This window comes from Syngnathus leptorhynchus, chromosome 1, assembly GCF_054491065.1.
Source record: "Syngnathus leptorhynchus isolate UIUO chromosome 1, UIUO_Slep, whole genome shotgun sequence".
Classification (NCBI taxonomy): domain Eukaryota; kingdom Metazoa; phylum Chordata; class Actinopteri; order Syngnathiformes; family Syngnathidae; genus Syngnathus; species Syngnathus leptorhynchus.
The window spans coordinates 25,345,137-25,367,211 of NC_141195.1; the positions used below are offsets into that span (position 1 = coordinate 25,345,137).

At 49.1% G+C, this 22,075-nt stretch overlaps 5 protein-coding genes across 8 annotated transcripts; 4 read left to right on the forward strand and 1 right to left on the reverse strand.

Moving 5' to 3' along the window:
- Positions 1–208: 208 nt before the first annotated feature.
- Positions 209–4,896, forward strand: styxl2 (serine/threonine/tyrosine interacting like 2). Its single transcript, XM_085914651.1, has 6 exons — positions 209–233; positions 605–755; positions 820–938; positions 1,439–1,670; positions 1,745–1,962; positions 2,283–4,896. The coding sequence occupies exons 1-6, from the start codon at positions 209–211 to the stop codon at positions 4,754–4,756; spliced, it is 3,219 nt and encodes a 1,072-aa protein (XP_085770777.1). The 3' UTR covers positions 4,757–4,896.
- A 712-nt stretch (positions 4,897–5,608) lies between these two features.
- Positions 5,609–10,169, forward strand: LOC147063042 (zinc finger protein 513-like). Of its 3 annotated transcripts, none has more exons than XM_085906657.1 (7): positions 5,609–6,362; positions 6,619–6,773; positions 7,836–7,937; positions 8,017–8,109; positions 8,195–8,695; positions 8,773–8,939; positions 9,356–10,169. In XM_085906657.1, the coding sequence occupies exons 2-7, from the start codon at positions 6,734–6,736 to the stop codon at positions 9,992–9,994; spliced, it is 1,542 nt and encodes a 513-aa protein (XP_085762783.1). In that variant the 5' UTR covers positions 5,609–6,362; positions 6,619–6,733; the 3' UTR covers positions 9,995–10,169. The 3 variants fall into 3 exon arrangements, with proteins under 3 accessions (XP_085762783.1, XP_085762620.1, XP_085762700.1); XM_085906494.1 differs by having other exon boundaries at positions 5,613–6,362; positions 8,008–8,109; XM_085906574.1 differs by having other exon boundaries at positions 5,613–6,362; positions 6,625–6,773; positions 8,008–8,109.
- Positions 10,170–10,358: 189 nt separating this feature from the next.
- Positions 10,359–11,915, forward strand: plaat1l (phospholipase A and acyltransferase 1-like). Its single transcript, XM_085906718.1, has 5 exons — positions 10,359–10,440; positions 10,506–10,644; positions 11,266–11,354; positions 11,431–11,595; positions 11,697–11,915. The coding sequence occupies exons 1-5, from the start codon at positions 10,432–10,434 to the stop codon at positions 11,760–11,762; spliced, it is 468 nt and encodes a 155-aa protein (XP_085762844.1). The 5' UTR covers positions 10,359–10,431; the 3' UTR covers positions 11,763–11,915.
- A 145-nt stretch (positions 11,916–12,060) lies between these two features.
- Positions 12,061–17,786, forward strand: clcn4 (Cl-/H+ antiporter 4). The gene is made up of 12 exons (XM_085906175.1): positions 12,061–12,262; positions 13,052–13,206; positions 13,286–13,385; positions 13,456–13,643; positions 13,789–13,911; positions 13,980–14,186; positions 14,260–14,340; positions 14,698–15,243; positions 15,319–15,505; positions 15,574–15,972; positions 16,043–16,259; positions 16,328–17,786. Exons 1-12 carry the CDS (start codon positions 12,247–12,249, stop codon positions 16,416–16,418), a joined length of 2,310 nt encoding a protein of 769 aa, XP_085762301.1. The 5' UTR covers positions 12,061–12,246; the 3' UTR covers positions 16,419–17,786.
- On the reverse strand, positions 16,804–22,069 carry LOC147063045 (high affinity cGMP-specific 3',5'-cyclic phosphodiesterase 9A-like). 2 transcript variants are annotated; one of them, XM_085906375.1, is made up of 15 exons: positions 21,951–22,069; positions 21,620–21,787; positions 21,105–21,254; positions 20,922–20,961; positions 20,759–20,861; positions 20,548–20,690; positions 20,075–20,134; positions 19,813–19,990; positions 19,024–19,146; positions 18,857–18,949; positions 18,722–18,789; positions 18,558–18,660; positions 18,337–18,441; positions 18,030–18,176; positions 16,804–17,970 (listed from the first exon to the last, which is right to left on the reverse strand). In XM_085906375.1, exons 2-15 carry the CDS (start codon positions 21,705–21,707, stop codon positions 17,875–17,877), a joined length of 1,497 nt encoding a protein of 498 aa, XP_085762501.1. In that variant the 5' UTR covers positions 21,708–21,787; positions 21,951–22,069; the 3' UTR covers positions 16,804–17,874. The 2 variants fall into 2 exon arrangements, with proteins under 2 accessions (XP_085762501.1, XP_085762425.1); XM_085906299.1 differs by having other exon boundaries at positions 21,620–21,984.
- Between the last annotated feature and the right edge of the window lie 6 nt (positions 22,070–22,075).

The window sequence follows — 22,075 nt, forward strand, 5'->3', positions numbered from 1 at the left end:
TTTGTACGACAGAGGGAAAAATGAAAATAAAGGAAATAACGGAAGCAAAGACGAGCTAAGGGAGAAAGGTGACGATCCTCTGGGCGGGTGTCGGGTGTCCGGACTCCCCACCCCCGAACGGTCGGGCGATAATGCTGTCACGAGGGGGTGGAGGGACACTCTAACTTTAGCCGGACCGCCGGCAGCTCCTCAAAGCAGACCTCCTCCCATGGACACCTCAGCTGGTTCCCAAGGTAAGACAAAACAGCCGATTTGTTGTTTACATAAGAAGCCAGACACATCAAAAGGCTTGTTTGTGTTTCACCTTTTTGTGTTTGTTCTTGTTTGGCGCGATCATTTCTACTCGGGGCGCCCGCTCTGGAAGCTTGTGACGCAGCTGTCGCTTAAAAATAGATCTGCTGCCAGGCCTGGAAGCATGTAGATATCACCGTCCACTTGAAACGTGCGCGCAGTGAAAAACAAACCATCGTATGATCCCACTTAGTCATGACTGGCTTATTAGTTCCATTTAGTTGAGAGCAGTGTTGCCTAACCTTGACACTCTAACCGGTGGGGAATCCTCAAAATCTATTTTTTATCCTTTCCCCCCGGTGGGCGGTCAAAGAGGACGCAGGTTTTCCTGAACAGGAGGCCATCAGCAATCCTGACATGGCGTCCGCCGACCAGCGGGAAGATCAGACGGTGCCAAACGGCGACGACGAGGAGAGTAGCATCCACGGTATCCAGTCTCGTTACCTACGATGCTCGTCGCCCAGGTAACGTCTCCAGACACTTTGAGCCAATTGAACGCAAGATGACTCGGTCTGTGTCGCTTCGCAGCCTCTCCGTGATGTCAGAGTCCAGGTTCTCCGCCATCAGTGGCTCGGATGCCGCCAGTATCTTCATGGAGCCCATCCACTTGTCGTCCGCCGTGGCCGCCAAGAAGATCATCAATGAGGGTCAGTCAAGGTTTGACAAATGTTGCTTCTTTCATCTGTAGAGGTCACCGCCTGAACCAATCAAAGATTTTCGTAGCTCTGATCTGAAGTTGAAAGAATCCAGAAATCCTTCCGTGTCGGTTGAGTATTAGCGACCGGAGCTCCTGCTGTGACTGTTTCTGCTGGCGGCGGGACGCCGGCGCTTAGCACACGCAGTGGGAAGATAATTGAAAGGCCAACAGATAAAACATGGATTTCATATCAAGATGCCACGAGCCCACTAAATCTGAAGAGGAATGTGATTTGTGTTCAATGAGCCAATTAGGTTTAACTAGGTGACTGTCTGGATTTCTCCAGCTACTAATGAGTTGAGGGGATGACTTGAATGAGATGGCTCGGATATCAAACACTGCATGCGGATGAGCTTGTCTATCGTTTGGGGGAAAAAAAATAAAGCTTGTGAGATCCAATTGACGTCTCAAATGGAATTCAGTCCAAGCCAATTTTTTGGTCATCCGCAGAATTGCCGCCTCGAGGTGTCCGCGCCGAGTCCATCCCGGACTCCATGCTCGAAAGAGCCGAGCAGCTGATGGTGGAGGACCTTTACAACCGAGTACGGGATATGATTGATGACCGTAGTCCCTACAACACTCCCTGCGTGCTGGACATCCAGAGGGCCATGGTTCAAGATCGCCTGGAGCCCCCCAGCCAGCCCGTGGACGAAGTATTTCCAAACATTTTCATCGCTGAGAAGTGAGTGGCAGATGCTGGCGAGGAGGACTGCAAAATGACGGGATTCGTTTGATCATATGTGGCGTGTTTCTCAGATCTATCGCCGTCAACAAGGCCCGGCTGAAGCGAATGGGCATCACGCACATCCTTAACGCCGCGCACGGAACTGGCGTCTACACGGGGGAGGCCTTCTACGCCGGGATGGGGGTGCACTACATGGGCATCGAGGTGGATGACTTCCCTGACGCTGACATCTCGCCACACTTCCGGCCCACCGCTGAGTTCTTGGACGAAGCTTTGCTGACCCACAAAGGTGAATCACGCGGAAGAAATGAACTTCATGTGTTTTCCCAGAATGAGATCTCTTCTAGTCACAAACAGCCGTTATCTTTGATTACAGCTGATGTAACCATTGAAAACAAAGCGCTCACGGAGTTGGGAGCGCATCGTTTTTTCTACATCACTTCATCTTAATTTGAGGGGGCTAGTCGCTATAAATATGTAAAAAATCAATTATTTTAACTCAATTATTGCCAGCCAGGTCCAAATTTATATTTGACGTCTATAGTCGTTAATGGTAGTGAATGAGTCGAGTCTTGTGGAAGGCCCACTATCGCCCTCTTCTGTTTGCAGGCAAAGTTGCGGTGATCTCCATGATGGGCGTCAGCCGCTCAGCTGTCCTGGTGGCGTCCTACCTCATGATCTTCCAGCACATGACCATCATGGAAGCTCTGACAACCATGAGGAAAAAGCGACCCATCAACCCCAACGAGGGTTTCCTCAAACAACTACGAGAGCTCAACGAGAACCTACTGGAGGAACGCGATGACGACGACACGCTCAGCCAGTGTTCCGTCATCGACGCCCGCGCGCGGGCTCGGATCTTCGGCGAAGACGACGAGACGGATCGGGAGGAAGACCAAAGCATGGTGGAAGTGAAAGCGCGTTCCATCATGATGGAGGAGGAGGAGGACGGCACCAGTGTGATGAGCAGCGTGGCCTCCTCCTCCGCATTGGCTGAGCAGCTCCGGAGCAGACCTGAGGTCCAACCGTCACGCGGCCTTCCAGACAAATCCGTCTTGTCCGAGCAGTTGGGAAACAGCGACGAGGACGAGGACGCTCTGGATCAAATGATCCTCGAGTGGCAGCGTAGAAATGAGATGTACCAAAGCGATGATTGGTTGGAGGCGCAGCTGAACAGCGACGAGGAGGACGCGGCGGCTGGCGCCGATGGTGACCTGGAGAGCGTCACTAGCGAGGACGTGCGCACCCTGAAGGAACGTTTGAAGCGTCGCGTCAGACGGCCTCCGTCGGACGCCGCCGCTTCCACCTCCAGCTGCACCACTTACGCCGACCTCTGGAAGCAGCGGCTGAAGGAGATCGAGGAACAAGCCGCCGCTCGGTATCGGAAAACGGATCACGGCCAAGGCGAGGAAAGCCACGCGGCACGGGAACGAGAGAGGAACAAAAAGGTCGACGAAGAAGTGGAGAGCATCCTGTCGGACACGTCGTCCATGTACAACTTCTGCCAGAAGAACAAGGAGAAGATGACGGCCTTGGAGCGCTGGCGGGTCAAGCGGATCCACTTCGGCTGGAACAAGAAAGAACGAGGGGACGGAGAAAATAGTTCCGTTGGCGATCAGGAGAAAAGCGAGGGCGCCGAAAACACGACGCCGTCCTTCCAAGACGTCAACCTGACGGCCTATCAGGCTTGGAAACGGAGGCAGCAGAGGCGACTTGGCGAGGAGAACGTGGACGAGATTCTGGAAATGAGTCGGGGGGAGGATTCTGCTACCGTTAAACGGCGCCAAAGGCGAGAGGAGATCCTGGAGCGCTCCAAAAAGACCTTAGAAGAAAGTCAGTCCGTGTGCGGCTGGGAGAAGGAGAGCTGCGTCAGCGGCGGGACCGTACCGCTGTCCGCCTTCTGGGCCGGAGCCGGAGTCAGCGGAGCGCCCGGTGTGGCCAATGACGACAACATGTCCGTGATCAGCGGACAGTCGTCTGTCCTCACGTCGGCGTCGCAAGCCTGCGGCGCGAGATCCGCGCACTCCGGTCTGCAGCCTCCCCCCATCCTCCCGGTTCCGACGGTCCAGGGTCCGTCGGGAGAACCGATGGTCAACCTGGCCAGCATCCAAAACTGGATCGCCAACGTGGTGACCGAAACCATCAAACAGAAGCAGAGCGAGATGAGCCTGCCGCCTCCGTCGCCGGCCGGGTCGGAGGTGAGCTTCGGCGCCATTTCGGGCCGCGCTGGAGATGACGACAAAGCGTCCGCGTTGAGCCGGCGCTCCTACTCCAGTAACATCTCGCAGGGTCGCGGGCGGCCGGCGTCCGTCTTCTCGGCCGGCGGCTTGAGCGGAGTCAGCGGGCGTAGTTCCAAAATCAGCACCACCAGCGTCCCGCTATTCAGCCTCTTCCAAGACCAGGTCGACCTGGGCAAACTGGACGCCATGGACAAGGAGATCAAATCCGAAATGAGAGGCAAGATGGCGTCCTACGAGAAGAAGAAAATCCTGGAGGACAACAAGCGCAGCACTTTGTACAAGAAAAAGAAACCAAAGGCGGATGAAGACGAAGAAGAGGAGGAGAAAAGGAAGGAGGAGGAATTCCTCCAAGAGGCAAAGAAAAAGAAAGCCAAACCTTTAAAGACATTTGGCCTCTCTGGATGCTTGAATTTGAATCCCGCTCTGGAGGTTGACAAGAACACCAGCGTTGATGACTGGCTGAATAGTGTCAGGCCTCCTCCCAGAAAATCTGCCGCCGCCGCCGCCACGGAGGATCCCTACGACGACCTGGACGGCTCCGCCTCCCAGTTTGACTTCTCGTGCGCCGGTGAGGACGATGACGCGACAACCAACGGTCGCTCATACGGCCAGGATGATGAGGCCGGCGACTTTAGGAGGAAATTCACAAATCATTCACAAAGCGACCCAGCAGGTGGGCGCAGGCGGGACGGCGATGGGGACGACGAGGACGAAGACGCCGAAGCCTTCATCGCGCGAACCAGGCGGAGGATCAGAGCCCGAGCGGCCGCCGAGGAGCCCGATGACGAGGTCCTCGCCGCTTGGAGGGCGCAGCAGGAAGCAAAATGGCAAAGTCAATCGTAGACATTGAACAGGAAACAAATGATGACAAATAGATGAACGGACATCAATGCGGAAAGACAAATGCATGCGCGCAATTTCGTCTTTGAATGCACAATTCAATATTTAGGAGCAATTAAAACAACTGCTTTGCCATTCACAAATAAGGCCAAAATAACTGTCATCCATCCAGGAAAGCGCAAAAAGGTTCCTTTTGGTCAATCCAAAATGTGATTTCAAGAGTCAACGTTTGTGTTCGTCCTGTTTTGACTTTTTGCTCTTTTGGAGTTAATGAATGGCAACAAGCATGTCATGAGTGTGAAAGAGCACTCTGACAAGGGTGCCCTTTCTTGAGAAGCCACCGTACACCATCACCGTTTATCAAGTCATCCCGTGATACACTCATGGCATCAGTGGAATGGGAAAAAGAAATGGTCCAAAGGCACTTTGGCCTGGGGGGGTAGTGGGGTCCAAGCACAGGGACACAGAGACCTTTCTTTGGTGCCCCCCTCCCCGACCACCAGATTATCCCCCTTTAACAAACATAAATTTGAATACAAACGGTGCAGCAACATATAGAGACAGACATAACAGAACTCAGTTATTCATTGTATTCTTTATCCTCAGCGAAGAATGACTATTTGGATCCCATTTGAATTCGAGGCAGGATTTGGCTGCAAAACAAAACAGTTTTGTTTTTTGGGGCTTAATTCATTCATGACTGTTAAAGCACCGAATAATCACCTCCAAGATCATATGTAGCACCGCCTAGTGGAAAATCGGTGTAGAAATCTATATTGTGATGGCGTCCCTCACTTTCCAAGAGTTCTCTCAGCGTTCTGTGTAAACAATCAGGTTTCTTACCATTGGTATCGTATTGTTGCATGTGAGAGCTCAAAGAGATTTCAATGCTGGCGTCAGTGCAGCAAGATCACGTTGGAGAGATTCAAGTCTTAAAAAAAAAAACTAAAAAAAATTTGTAACTATATCAAGCATGAGGCTGGACACGTGGCCCTAGTGGAAAACAACAACAGACACATTGACGAAGACATGGAAGTGAAAAGGCAAGTTTCAAAAGAGTGGATCACGGAAGAGTTCAGCAAATGGGGCTACAAAGCCAGTCGGAGATGATGGTGAAGGAGCCCATGAAAGAAAGGAAAGAGGATAAAGATGGAAAAGGGAACAAAAAAAAATCGATCGATTACTTTCCAGTGTTCAGTGATCGTTTGTTTGCATTATTATACTGCCTCTTAGTGGCCAAGGCAGGGATAGCAGCATCACAATACATCGAGAAAGCTATTTGATTCCTTATGAAAAGGACAAAGGCAACATTTGATCTTTGTTTGCGGGCAGGGCGGCTGGAATTGGTGAGCTTTCCGTCCAGTGAAGAAAGAAGAGTGTTTTTTAATCACAGGCGTCGTCGTCGTCACGGAACGATTCATCCCCGTAAAACTGTTTGAGGTCGCACAGACTACAAGCCCCACAATGCACTACGCCTCTTTTCTCTGACGTCATCTGGCCGGGTGGTCAACTGCGCGGCGTGTGCGCGCTTGTGGAGCAAGCAGGCAGCAAGACTGCTGACAGGATGGACGCGTTTTGAAATGGTTGCAACTTTCTTCCAGCCAGCCAGGTGGGTTTTCTCCTACAAACCTCACTTTTCATTCAGCCTTCACAACTTGTATGGAACTTGTGCCTCCCTTTAGGTTGGGGGAAAGTATGAAGAGAACATGCGCTCAGTGATTGATTGATTGACTGATTGATTGATTGATTGATTGATTGATTGATTGGTTGTCTTGATGAGTGACAAGAAGTTACGCTACGCTTGTGACGCCGCCACTGCCGTGTTTTTGCTGACAATGCTGACTTGTTCGTCGCTCCTTTTGGAGGAAAAGGAAGGAGGTGACGACAACGATGACGATGGCGATGGTGGCACACACTTCGCGGGCAGCCAGGCAGAACAATTGACCGACGGAGCCGGAGTCATTTACCGGCCCGGTAAGAATGCCGCGGAGGAAACAGTCCAATCCGCAGCCCGTTAAATGTGAGTTGTTGTTTTTTTTCTTCCTTCTTTTGTTCGTGTCAAGCATGAAAACAAATGAAAATAAGATTCAGGGATCCTTGCGTCTTTATTGAAAATGTTCTATTTGACTGTATTGTTTAGGGAACAGGAACTTGTCGGACTGGTCCAACTTATTTGTTGATTTAGCTTGCTCTTCCTCCTCTTTGTGTCTTATCGCATCCTGACCTGAACGTTGTCTGTCCTTTACACTTCTTCCTGTTTCCACTTCCCTACTTTTGTTTTTCTTCATCACTTCCTATTTGACTTTGGCTCTTTTTGCTTGCACGCCATATGTAATATTTGGACTATTTTGGCAGATCGGAAAAGAAACTTTGGCTGAATGTTTCTCGAAGCTGAGAAAGCTGCAGTACGCTGAAGTGTTTCCTCCTTTGACTTGTCCTCTTCTTCACTTATCACACGTTGCCTTCTCTCATACTTCCTGTTTTACAAAATTAGACGGACAATGCAAGTCAATTTGATGCACTATCACCGGTTTGCAAGAGAACTTTTTCTTTGTATTCAATGAGCAGGTCAAGAAGCAAAATACAGAAATAAGTGTGAGAGATGCCGGCTAGCTTAAGAGCTCACCTTGTGGTGAAGCAGACTGAATCAGTTTGGCTGCGATTCGTCACACCATCACAGATGTATCTAACAGACAATCAAAAATGCACTTTCACTCGCACAAAAAAATACATTTCCTGGTTTTAAGCTTGAGTGAGACACAGTCCGCCGTCGCCTCCCCGCCGAGCTGTACAAACACACATACTTGTATAAACATGAGTCTCAAATAGGGATGTTCGATATCACGTTTTTTTTCCCAGGCCAATGGCAGGACGAGTAATCAATGTTTGAGTCGTCACAGATACTAAGTACCGATACTAGTACTTTTACATTGCTCTAATTTCAAATTTCTAGTTACTGGCCACAAGAGTATCAGCCGCCGTCGCGAGTACCGATACCTTGTATTGATACTCGCCCATCACTAGTCTCTAAATTGTCCCCGGTGTTAGGGTTAAACACAACATACATATGTTTTGTTCCCAGTGGAGTTGGAAGATGTCGGCGTGGCAGGCAACACGGGTTGTCTGCTTCTGGACGATGACATCCGGCTGAGTGGAGAAATTTTGGCTTTGGATGCAGATTCCGGTCAGTCACAAGGATTGTTAAGACCCGGATGTTCAAGTGTGAACTTTATTTTCTCTCTGTGTGGGGGAAGATCTTTCAGGACTCACAGAAACACCGTTCCCACAGTTCCTCTCATGTAAAGGTTGTGGTCAACTTCTATGTGACACGGCACTAGGAGCAGCGTTTGATCATGGTAACGTCGCTTCCTCCCTTGCAAAAAAACAAAACGTTATTCACGGGATTTTACGCTAAGACCCATCTGACATGTTAAAATGCAGAACTGGACTGTGATCTTAAGTCGGACCTCTACTGCCTCACCTGCGAGAGCCATTTCCAGGGTGCGGCCTCCATCGAGTCCAGGCAGTCGGCGGGCGCCAAGATGGCTGACGGATCCCTCGTCGGTACGTCGGACAAGAAGAAAAGAAGTCAAATGGGCGCCGCTGGCGAACTTCCTCCGAAAGTCTATTCCTGCTCACTGTGCACTTTCACGTCCCGTTACTCCAATCACCTGAAACGCCACATGCACATCCACGCCGGAGAGAAACCGTACCGCTGCCCCGTTTGCCCCTACGCTTCCACGCAGCTCGTCAACCTGAAGCGCCACGCGCGCACGCACACGGGAGAAAAGCCGTACCGCTGCCATCAGTGCAGTCACGCCTGCAGTTCCCTCGGCAACCTGCGCCGGCACCAACGCATGCACCAGGTGGATCGGCGGCCCAGGAGGGGCGAGGAGACGACCGCAGCCGGTGGGAGAAAAGGCAGCGGGAACAGCCAAAAAGGTAGAAAAACGGTCACCGCCGCCGTCGTCGGCACAATTGGACACACAATCCTGGTCTTTGTTCCCCGACTATTGTAGCCGTCTCCAACCGGATGCGGCCGCTTTCTCAGGAGTCGGCTTACCTGCAGGCGCAGGACGGGCTGAGCTCGCCCGCCGGCGAGCTGCCTGTCCTGCTGTTTCCGCTGTGCTGCCGGCGGTGCGGCCTCACGCTGGACGCCGTGGACATGGAGGACAGCCATACGCAAGTCTGTTCATTTCACAAAACAAAAAACACACCACATTTTAAGCAGAGCTGGAATTTTGTGTCTGAAAATTTGTTTTTCTGACGCATCGCGATTTGGAGATTCGACTCGTGAAAGCATCCACAATTCAAATTCGACCGTGCCTTGTAATTTATAGCTATGATGAGTCAGAAAAGTTGTTGAACCTGAGCCTTAATCACAAAATATCTGTAAATATACAATATTTCTCTTTTCCTTATTATTTTATATGCTTGAGAAAAAAACTGGGCAGATTTGGAATCAGCGCAAAATCCATTGAGAAAAGTTGACTTACAATTTGTGATTTAAAAATAAACTGAAACATTTCTTGACCAGTGAAATCAAGTCAACATAAAAAAAAAGTCAATCGTTTCAATCCTCAACCCCTGTTTTGTTTTTAGGTGTGTCATCGTTGCTCGTTGGAGCCGCTGGTCAAAGATGGCCTTGATTGTTCAAGAAGTCAATTTGGGCTTCTGGAGTCACACCAGGGGGGCAACCAGCACTACCGTTGCCCTTTGTGTCCCTTTCTGTCGCACTACCCCCAGCACCTGGCCCGCCACGCCCACATCCACGCCGCGGAGAAACCTCACCGCTGTCCGCAGTGCTCCTACACCTCTTCCCACTTGGACAACCTGAAGCGCCACCTGCGCGTGCACACGGGCGAGAAGCCCTACCAATGCCCGTCGTGCAGCTACGCCTGCGGCAACCTGGCCAACCTGCGGCGCCACGAGCGCATCCACTCGGGCGCCAAGCCCTTCCACTGTCACGTTTGCGGCTACTCGTGCAACCAGAGCATGAACTTGAAGAGACACATGTTGCGACACACCGGCGAGAAGCCGTACGCCTGCGCCGAGTGTGACTACACCACGGGACATTTGGACAACTACAAACGACATCAGAGGAAACACCGACACGGCGTGGACAACTGGGACCGGCCGGGGACCCGACACCACCTCGGCTGGGCCCGAGAACACCGGGAGAACCGAGGGCGCGATTCATTTCTACTTTCCAAAGATGGTGATTTGGAAGATGATGGTTAAGACTAGATTTCAATCAACCTTATCACTGGAACTTCTGTCACTCCATCTCAGGGAACAGCTCGACTCTGACGTCTTCGAAACTGACAGACTAAGGACTGTAAAGTTGATATCAATTATTGTTGACTTTTGAAACATTCTGATGTCATTTCCCAAATAAAAGAGTGAATTGGAATAAGATGCTCGTTGGACTTTGTGCCGAGCGCCATATATGAACTTTGAATGAAAAAGAATGAGTTCCTCTTTCACCCCCGTGAGCAGGAAACATCTGCTTCACGAGCCGGATGCATTGAAGAGGACTCAGCCATGGGTGACCCCGATAAAAGGCACCCCCCAACCACACCCGCATAAACAAATGCTGGCCTGGCCCTCGTTGCCATGTTGTGACATTGCCACTTCGGCCAGGAGCAGAACACACGTGCCACTGACAGCTTCAAATCATGGGCCAGGTGAGTCACGAACCTCACGTCTTTCCTTTCATCGAGCAAAATGTTTTGCTCTCTTGTCCGCGTAGTCTTTGGCGAAACAATACGCAACCCAGCTGTTCCCCGGAGACATTGTGGAGTATCCGAGAAATAAGTACTTCTCCCACTTTGCCATCTACTACGGGGAGAGGGATGGCGTCCGCTACGTGGCTCACCTGACATCTCGAGGTAGAGTGCATAAAAAAAGTCTACACACCCCCGCTCAATTGCCAAAATGAACCAAAACTAGTCAATCTGGTGCATTCTTAGATTTCCCCACTGTGCTAAAACATAAAAAAAAAAAAAAGACAATGGAGTTTTAAAAAGAAGTTTTAAAATAAATGAACCTTGATTTTGTTGTTGTTTTTAGCTCACAAAAAAAATAATAATAATTGATTTGTTGCCTTATCGCACTGGGTAGCACATCCGCCTCACAGTAAGGAGGGTTAGGGTTGGATTCCACCGCCGGCCCTCCCTGTGTGGAGTTTGCATGTTTTCCCCGTGTCCGTGTGGGTTTTCTCCGGGCACTTTGGTTTCCTCCCACATCCCAAAAACCAATAGGTACCGATTGAGCCGATTGGTAGGTCGATTGAGCACTCCAAATTGCCCCTAAGTGTGAGTGCGAGCCATTGGCTGGCAACCGGTTCAGGGTGTCCCCCGCCTACTGCCCGATGACGGCTGGGACCGGCTCGGGCACGCCCGCGACGCCCGTGGGGACAAAGCGGTTCGGAAAATGGATGGATGAATGTCGCCTTATGTCCACTGTATGAATTTCAAACTTCCTTTTTTAAGAATTTCATCCTTTCATAGATTCTGACTCCAAGATCCCCCTCTATGGCCGAGCACTGCGTTCAGAAGTCAAATTAGATCCGATTGAGTTGCTGGGGAAGAAGTACAAGGTGACACGTACCGCCACCTGCTTTGTGAGCTTTGTGGCTTCAACATGCAAACGGAAAAAATCTTTGTGGTGTTTAGGTGAACAACATTCTGGATGGTTGCTACCCGGCCAGAGATTTCCACAATGTGGTGAAGCAGGCCATTGATGACATGCTGGGACAGGAAGTGACCTTTGACATTCTGTTCCACAACAGCGAACACCAGGCGACACTCTTTAGATATGGAGTGAAAAAGTCAGAGCAGGTCAATTCAGCTATCAATACTTTGATCATGCCAATCAAATATGAGCTTTTAGCTAAGGCATGGTGCTAAAGTCAAAAGAAGTTGCTATGTGTGTGTTGCAGATTGAGACAATCTACAAGCACATCATGCCTGCTTGGGAGAAGCTTTTTGAGGAGAAGAAGCTGTGAAAATGTTTCCCATGTACTTCTTCATCTCACCTATATTGACAAGATGAGAAATTGAGCAATCGTGTCAAAGGCCAATTCATCTGAGCATATTGGTTACTCCTTTTCAAATCAATCAATAAATTGGATATTTTTTTGGCACCCCCGAACAAACATTTGGTGTCCTGTCAATTAAATGATCTGATTCCTCGAGTTTTTCATATATTTGTCTTGATGGATCCTTGTATGTATAGCAGATTTCTTCATCGGTCTATTTTTCTCAGGCAGCGTGAGTCCTCCTTTTCGTAGAGGATCTTTGGCTGTATCGCTGATCTCGCGACATTCAAGCAGCTGACGGCTGCAGGAGGAGGAAGACAGGAACGTTTCCTGCTTTCACGGATTTAATCTCTCCGCATGGAGCTGAAATGGCAACGTTGATCCCTAGCCAATAAGATATAACCATATCATAATATTCTCTTCCCGAGTGCACGGACGGACGGACTCTAAAATGGAGGCCGCCGAAGGTAATTGTATTCAACATGCTAAGGAGCTAGCTGACGAGCGTTCCTAAGGTTGAAACTTGCACGTAGCTTCGTGAATGCATTTGTTGCTTCAACCTCTTGTTTTCTTGAAGGCTTTTTGTCAGAACCGACATAGAAATAGAATAGCAAATTGCTCACGTCGGCAAGACTGGTCATAACTGCAATTGGCAAACATATGCTGCGAGTCAGGTTTAAAGGTATCACACCTGACCCGTCAGAATACTGTAAATAGCAATTATTCACACACCTCTGTGACATTAGATTGAAATGAATTTGTTATTGACTCATGATATATCATGACTACGATAGATTGGACATTATACTCTTCATCTCTTGCACAGTGTCTGATGATGACTGACTTCACTTCTGTCTTAGAGTGCTTTGAAGACGAACATTTGAGCAATTTGAACTTTATTGGAATAAGTGAAAACTATTCGAAATTCTACTTGGTCAAGCTTGCCAATTTCCTAACGAGCCAGTTATCTCCGAATGACAGCAGTTTCAGGGGCACACGCAGCAAAAGTGACTCATTTTATCAAATGACTTGTGGTAGCACACGTCCTGCTCGCAGTTCATATGTGGAGGGTTTGATTCCTGCTCCAGTCTTCCTATGTGCCGTTTGTATGTTCTCCCCGTGCCTGCGTGAGTAGGTTTCCTCCCACCTTTCAACAACATGATTGGCAAACGGTTGTTTGTCTATGTGTGCAATGACTTTCACGGCACCCCGGGTTCTAACTGTCCCACTCTTCCGTGCTGCCCATCTGCCAACAGGTGTGAGTAGCGCCACGCCCACAGACGAGATGAACGGAGCTGGCAACTTGATGGACTTCCTGGAAGAGCCCTTCCCCGACGTGGCCACTTATGAAGACTTCCACACCATTGATTGGCTGAGGGAGAAGTCAAGGGATACTGACCGCCACCGCAAGGTTGCCGGAGATGTTTTCTTGTTGTGCCACTGCCTCGAACCTCTGCTAAAACTCTGCACATGATTTTTTTCCCTCAAAGATCACCAGCAAGAGTAAAGAGTCCTTTTGGGAGCTGACCAAGAGCCTCCTGGATGCGTGGTCAGGATGGGTGGTGATGCTGCTCATTGGACTCCTTTCAGGTTTGTCAGGAGCACGTGGAACACCAAATGAATTTGGCACGGCTCAGGTGTGCCGTTACGTCTGGTCCAGGTACGCTGGCCGGAGTCATCGACCTGGCGGTGGACTGGATGACGGACCTGAAGGAGGGCGTGTGTCTGTCCGCCTTCTGGTACAGCCACGAGCAGTGCTGCTGGATATCCAACGAGACGACCTTTGACGACCGTGATAAGTGTCCGCAGTGGCAGAAGTGGGCGGAGTTAATGACAGGCACCTCTGAAGTCAGTCAATATGACATGTCGATATAATTCGAGTTCAATTTGTTCTATGATCAGTTTACCCCCCTCACCTAATTTAGCCTTTATTAGCTAAATGACAACGTGGCGGTTTAATTTCTGTGACCGTGACCTTTTTTTTTTTTTGTAGGGTGCGGGAGCCTACGTGTTAAACTACTTGCTCTACGTCCTGTGGGCTCTTTTCTTCTCCTTCCTGGCTGTGTCGCTGGTGCGAGTGTTTGCGCCGTACGCTTGCGGCTCGGGAATCCCGGAGGTGAGCGAGTGACGGGCGATCTGACGTTCGCGACCGTTGCACGTCAAAGCCACCTGACGTGTTTTCAGATCAAGACCATCCTCAGTGGCTTCATCATCCGCGGTTATCTGGGAAAATGGACGCTGCTCATCAAGACGGTCACGCTGGTTCTGGCCGTGTCGTCGGGGCTCAGTCTGGGGAAGGAGGGTCCTCTGGTTCATGTTGCGTGCTGCTGCGGGAACCTCTTCTGCAGCCTCTTTTCAAAGTACAGCAAGAATGAAGGCAAACGGCGAGAGGTACCTGTTTGTGTATGGCCGTCCGCGTGATGTGTGTGTGGTGACACGTCGGCTCACGTTGTGGGGTTTCCAGGTGTTATCGGCTGCAGCGGCGGCCGGCGTGTCGGTGGCTTTTGGCGCACCCATCGGCGGGGTTCTTTTCAGCCTGGAAGAGGTACCTTCTGCCCGCCGTTTTCCACCAACCAACTACAGATATGCCTTAAAAATGTTGCAACATCAGTCAGTAGCCATCTTGGGAGGCGGCCATTCGGCCGACGGTTACCAGGTGTCAGGTCACGACCAATTACAGCTCACCAGTTTTCTGAAGCTGTGATGTCATTTTCAGTCGACAGGAAGTGGCAAAATGGCCGCCCACTAAAATGGATCAAAATGGGATGAGTTTTGCCGCTTAACTCGTATTCCACAAAGGCAATATTAATCACAATGCTGCGTTTTGACTAGCGGGGACACACAACATATTCATTCTAAAGATTTGACTTCCCCTTCAAAAGTACCTACTTGTCTCCCGCAGGTCAGCTACTACTTCCCCCTCAAGACTTTATGGCGCTCCTTCTTTGCCGCATTGGTGGCTGCTTTCACGCTGCGCTCCATCAACCCGTTTGGCAACAGCCGCCTGGTGCTGTTCTACGTGGAGTACCACACTCCCTGGTACATGGCCGAGCTGGTGCCCTTCATCCTGTTAGGGGTCTTCGGCGGCCTTTGGGGGACCCTCTTCATCCGCGCCAACATCGCCTGGTGCCGACGAAGGAAGACCACCCAGCTGGGGAAGTTTCCGGTTCTGGAAGTCATCGCGGTGACGGGTATCACCGCCGTGCTGGCGTATCCCAACCCGTACACCCGGCGCAGCACCAGCGAGCTCATCTCTGAGCTCTTCAACGATTGCGGAGCGCTGGAGTCGTCGCAGCTCTGCGACTACATCAACAACCCCAACATGAGCCGACCCGTGGACGACATTCCCGACCGCCCGGCGGGCCCGGGGGTTTACAACGCTCTGTGGCAGCTGGCGCTCGCTCTCATCTTTAAAATCGTCATCACCATCTTCACCTTCGGCATGAAGGTCAGTTCAATTCAGTTTGCATTTTGCCATATGAAAAACACCGGCGCCACGGCGTGACAACTGCGACGTCGCCAGATCCCGTCAGGCCTGTTCATTCCCAGCATGGCAGTGGGCGCCATCGCCGGACGAATTGTCGGCATCGCGGTGGAGCAGATGGCGTACCACCACCACGACTGGATCATCTTCAAAAACTGGTGCCGGCCCGGCGCCGACTGCGTCACACCTGGACTCTACGCCATGGTGGGCGCCGCCGCCTGTCTGGGTAAGCGAGGATCTCGTTTTCCAAAGCGAGGCGCTTTGGTCTGTCTTCACGGCGTGGCATTATTCCAGGCGGCGTGACCAGGATGACCGTGTCCTTGGTGGTCATCATGTTTGAGCTGACGGGCGGCCTGGAGTACATCGTTCCGCTCATGGCGGCCGCCGTCACCAGCAAGTGGGTGGCGGACGCCTTCGGGAAAGAGGGCATCTACGAGTCGCACATCCAGCTCAACGGGTACCCGTACCTGGATGTCCGAGATGAGTTCACGCACCGCACCTTAGCCGCCGACGTGATGCGGCCCCGTCGGAGCGACCCGCCGCTGGCCGTCCTCACGCAGGACGCCACCACTGTGGAGGACGTGGAGATGTTGATCAAAGACACGGATTACAACGGCTTCCCCGTGGTGGTGTCTCGGGATTCCGAGAGGCTCATCGGCTTTGTGCAGCGCAGGGACCTCACGCTCGCCATCAGTGAGTGGCGCAGGCAGCACACTGTAACGTAGAGGAAAAATGTTCAATTTGTTTTTGTGCGTCTCCACAGAAACTGCCCGTCAAAAACAAGACGGCGTGGTGAGCAGCTCGGTGGTCTACTTCACCGAGGACACGCCGCAGCTGCCGGCCAGCGCGCCGCAGCCCTTGAAGTTGCGCCGCATCCTCAACCTGAGCCCCTTCACCGTCACCGACCACACCCCCATGGAGACGCTAGTGGACATATTCCGCAAGCTGGGCCTCCGCCAGTGTCTGGTCACACGCAGCGGGTAAGACAGAGGACCTCACAAAGTCGGTGAGTTCCGTTCTGGGCTCATTGTGTCGTCTCTCTCGCCAGGCGCCTGCTCGGCATCATCACCAAGAAGGACGTTTTGCGTCACATGGCGCAAATGATGAACCAGGATCCTGAGTCCATCATGTTCAATTAGATGAAGCCCCTCCCCTTTGTGGACTCACCAGCCTCAAGGGTCCGTCCGTCCGTCGCTCAACATGGCGTGAGTGACAACAGGCTTGTACTGTGAATGCTTGTATCCGTCGTACCTTGACTTCAAGTTGCGCCAATTTGTCAGTTTTATTCGTTATGTCGCTTTATCTGTTGTTGTTTTTTTCTAACGAATGTTTGCGAGCTTCACGTACGCTACCACTAGAGGGCAACACAAATGCCACAACTTCCGCCCATCATTGTTTAATCTAATACTGCACTGTACAGCAGTACCTTGAGATATGAGTGAACCAACTTATTTATTTTTTATTTCTTTTAGACGAGTTGCTTGGGCATTTTTCTATTTCTTGGTATAAAAGTGGAGATAGTGATCTCGATTGATCTCAAAAGAAGCAGTTTGGTAGATAGTGAGGAAAAAAAACAGTCTTCAAGTTGTTTAATGCCACTCCCCGTTGAAGTTTAATGACACGTAATAAAACTAAAATCCTTACAGATGTAATAAAAACAAACACATAACTGTTGTGATGTTACAGCGCGTTAAACAATGAAGATTTGAACACAAACAGTGCAGCAACACGTGTAAACAGACAATTCAACACGACTCACAATCATATTTTTAATTATTTTTTTTCACAAACTAAAATTGATAGTGCTTACTAAGTCACTCACAGTAGTTGTGAAACTCTCTTTCATTTTTGTCTGCATGACTGTAATATAGCGATCCCCAGTGAATAATAATAATAATAATAATAATAATGTGCAGCTCAGCCGAATAAGGTGCAATGAATGGCTAAACTCGTATCTTAAGGCACCGCTGTACAAGAAAATCTGTCACAAATCAAACTCGTAGGTCAAGGTACCACTTTATCTGTGCTCGTGTCTTTTTCGAAGGCTCAAAGGAATCATTGGTTAGGTAGACTATGAACTAATTGTTATTTGAACTGATTCTTTTAATACTCGTGTGCATCTAATCACTGCAATGTCACCAAGTACATTGGACACTGCAGGCTTCCCACTTCCGCAGGATTTCATTTGTCCCGTGAATAAAAACAAAAAGAACTGAGATGTTTGCCACAGGCGGCATCTTTAATATCCTGCCATGCTTTTTTTTTGTTGTGATAAGAAGAAAAACCTAACGTAAGTCAGCTGCTCCCTTCTGTCACACTGAATTCCTCATTTGTAAATGATGATCGAAATATCCTGTCTTGAAATGCCAAAATAATTTATGTCATGTTTGTGTATTTATATGATTTCATCGTGTTTTGTTAGAGACACCTGAATTAATTGAAATTTGCACTTTGGTTGGAACATGTAAATGCAGTCATACACAATAAAATGTTTAGCTAATCTTGAATATGCTAAACATTTGGGTTCTGTTATTACGTCAACACCTTCCTCCCTGGCATACATTTGCTACATCATCACTTTGAAGGTTTTGCTCATCAGGGTTTCGCCGCCGCCGCCGCCTCCTGCTGAGTCGCTCTCTCCAGCTCCGAGTAGTACTCCAGGGCTCGCCTCACTGGCTCCAGAATATGTGGCTACAAAAATGCCATACGTTAGCATGAGAACGTGGCATTTGACAAAAGACTTTTATTACCTCCAGACAGGGAAAGAGCTTGGTGATCTCCGTGAAGAGCGGCAACAGGACAAAGCGAATGAAACTGGTTTGGGAGGACGGCTTGGACACTTTGTCCCGGTCCATAAATGGAGTCACCGGAAGCCCTTTGAGTTTTTCTGCGTCACCCTGCATGCAGTCCACAAAACGGGTTTTTTATTTTTTTCCTTCATTGAAATGAGTTGAGGAGATTCATTCAGACAAAAGTAGTGCTTTGCTACCATCTGGCCCTAGTGAAGAAATGATCCATTTACTCGCAGCTCGGCCCTTATCTACTGCCAATAAGTACCTGGTTGAAAAACTCCTGCAGCAGACAGTCGAGCCAGGGCTCGGCCACCGCCATCGGCCTGGCCTCGTTGGAGATGTCGCTTACCTTCACCATGATCTTCATTAACTACACATGGAAGAAAAAAAAAAATCTTTCCAAGGGCTTCAGCATGTCAATGAGATTTACATTTCATTTCATAATGTTCAGTGAGAAATGATCCATGAGAAGGTTCAGGTCTTTACCACTTCAGTGTGCTCCTTGTTTCTGAAGTCAAAGACGGGCTGGATGGTCTTGAACTTATTGAGGATTTCGTTGTGCCTCGCCATGTCGGTGGCTAGAATGCACCTGGAATCGCATCATGACGTCAAGTTGAGAAGTAAAGAGCTGGGATGGAAAGTCTTAGAACCTGATCATCCCTGCTCGTATGTGTTTGTATTGCTCCGTGGTCACGTGCTTGAGGATGTTGGACTCCTCCTGCATAGATCGGACAAAAGAACACTGAGCAACCTATCAAAAACTGTCGAGCCTGCCAACGTTAGACCTTAGCCAGGATGCCGAAGGCGACCGCGCAGTGGTGGTTCTCCAACGGTGAGATGTCATTGTAACGAAGGGCCAGGTCGGTCTGGGCGTTGATCTGTCGCGTTCAGACACAAATGTCGAAAACAATCTCGCAGAAGGATGAAAAGGAGTTGAGAGGAGCAAGGCAACCTGGTAGACGTTGCTGTAGCCGGGGTGGTCCAGGTCATGGCACAGCGCAGAGGTCAGCAAGATAAGAAGGTCCATTGGATCTAGTTTGCTCCAGATGTCTGTCAGCCAAATGAGCCCGTACATCTGTCAAGAGTCACACTTTGATGTTCTGGGCTCTACTCCAAGTTATGTTGGCATAGACGGAGGGAAGTTTTGCCTGATTTTTTTTTTTTTTTTCTCACTAGCTACCGTATGTCTCTTCATGTTAACCCAACTCCAATGTTCTCTTTGGAGGTTGTTCTTTTTGGAGATTTTCCTAGACTGCATGACCAATTGCTTGTGCATGTGGTGTTCAGTCACTGGCGGAGCTTCACTGGATCACTGACCCCAACCAGAAATATGCTTGGATGCCCTTCAGGTGCCAAGCCAGTCAATTGACTTTTGAGTATTTTTACATTTTCCACATTTTCCCACATCCCCTGTTGGAATACATAGTTGATGTTTATCATTTGATTGATTTATTTTTTTTCTGGAATTTTCTTTTCCACATTTGCCCACATCCGCTGTAAGAACACATAGTCAATGCCTGAAGAATTTTAGCGGGATAATTAACTTTTGCGTATTTATTTTGTCATTCCTTTTTCCACATTTATTCACATGCGCTGTCAAAGTTTATCAGCATCCTCTGCAGAATTTTGGGGGCTTGTAATTTAAATTTTTTTTGCAACCCACTTAGATACTTTCATTCAAACTTCCGTTGTGAATTGGTGCTACGGTATAAATCGAATTGAGATGATTTGGTGTTCGTACCATCTGCGTGACGCAGAAGCAGTGCTGGAAGTTATGGAAGGGGATGTTGTTGTAGTGGCAGTAGACCTCAAACAGGAAGTTCTGGAGAACATCCACTTCGATGTGAAACACTGTCAAGAAGTCCAGGTCGGTGAACATCACCTGGAGGAGTACCAGCATCTCTGGCTCCTCCCACTGCCTGTCAACAACACATCAATCAAATGGGTGGGGGGAGGGGGCGTGGCTTGCTTGGTGCATGCTCCGAGCGTGTGTCGGCACTCACCAATTGTCAAAAGTGGGAGTTTTCAGTTGCTGTCTCACTTCTTCTATCACCCGCAGCGAGCTGCAATCAAAACTCATTTTGAAGCTTATCTGCACTTTGACCGGATCATCATCTTGTTGGATCCAGGAGACATCACTTGGATCTAAGACCAAGCACTCTGAATCTAGGCAGAACATTTTGTTGCAGGATAGTCTTGAGATTTGATCCTACCCTCCAAAGATTCAGATTGGTTATGAAGTATCAGAGTAGTGCCGGAACATAACCAAGTCTCCTCCAAGTTGTATTTATTTATTTATTTTCTCTCAATCTTGGCCTACTGGGTGCTCCAGTAGAATAATGACCCAAAAAACAAATTGCTTGGATCAAAATGCGGGACTATTCTGAAGCGCCCAAATCCACAGTAAACACTTTTGAACATGTTTTTTCCTTCTTCAACAGCAAACGACAATTTTGTTGCGTGTCCAATGGTTTACCTCATGTTGAGGAACTTCTTGCGAACCTCCCGGTGCTCTTCTTCCATGTTCAACTGAAGCCCTTTGGATTTCGCTGGGAACTTTGAAAGCTGTTGTGGACTCTCATCCCTGAACAAACCCATCCAGCTCAGGTGCTTGACGCTCTGTCAAGAAAAAAACGAAACGTTTCAGCTCGGACGCAAGAGGGTAGATTCTGAGCAGGATTACAAACCTCGAGCTTTCGTTTGAAAGACTCCACCTGACTCTTGAGGTTATCGATAATTTGTGGAGTGTTGCCTGCATCTTGCTGGACTTTGGTTTCTAGGTGACACAGCCTGAAGCCGCAGACACCAAAGTGAGACTCTGGTTGTCTTTCACGTTTGTGACGGACTCACCTGCGCTCCATGTTGTCCACGTCACTTTTTACACCAATGTCTGCGATTGGACAAAAGGTTTGCTGTATTCACTAAAAGATAGAGGCCTTCAAATTGTTTCAAAACTCTATCGAAGGATGGTGACCAGCAAAAGTTCCAGAAGACAATGAATGTTGGTTCTATTCCCAAAAAATGCCTACTCACTCTGAAGATCAGATGCCACCACCTCCAGCCGGTAGTACGAGTCCTGGCTGTTGGGCTCCAGCATGGGCGAGATATTCACCACGCTGCCGTTGGCTTTGTACAGCTTCAGGATGTGATGAGGTGACGCCTCGGCTGCCGCTCGGAACAGCTCTGCCACGTTACAGAGGTCATTGCAGGTGACAGGTGAGTATGAACGGCTTCATATCTGCAATCGATCCCGAGTTAATAGTATACAAAGTCCAGGATGGTATATTTTCTCCAATTCTCTGGTTGATTAAGTGAGATGGGTTGCTACATAATTTGTTTGTGTGTCACGGAGAATGAAGCTCTTTATCCTGAGGACCTGTCGCCACCACATGGAGTTCAAGTCCTTCCACGCAAATCCAGACTCCACTTGTGACTAGTGCGCATTTTAGTCTTTGACACTTTCATTTTAAGCATTTAAAAACAAAAGTAAAGGAAACAAGACTGTTTGAAATAGTTTGAATAAATAGCAATTATAGTTCCCCCCTTACCTTTAACATCTTCAGTCGTGCAGTCTGCTCTAAACTCTGCTCGCTCCACTTTGCCATTTACCAAAAAATGAATTATTTTCGTGGCCATTTGTAGGGCTCCGGGAATGAAAATGAGACGTCTTGACAGAGTGACATGTAAAAGCCCAATGTGTGTAGGAACACCTGCATCTGACAGAAAAGACACACACCCACCCACCATCCGGAAGGACGGACACTCATTGGCGCATGCTTGCATACATCATCCAACAATTCACCAATTCTGCTTTCACCTTCAGTACACAATAATAATAAAAAATAGTAATATTATCATTATTATGGGAGAGATACCCACGATTTATGGCAATATTTTGAACGTGGAAGGAAGCCGACGTAGAAGGAAGTGCGTCTGACGTCACAGTAAAAGGTCCTATCAAACAAAAGGTAAGACAGCTGGACGGCCCACATTGCCAGCCAGCC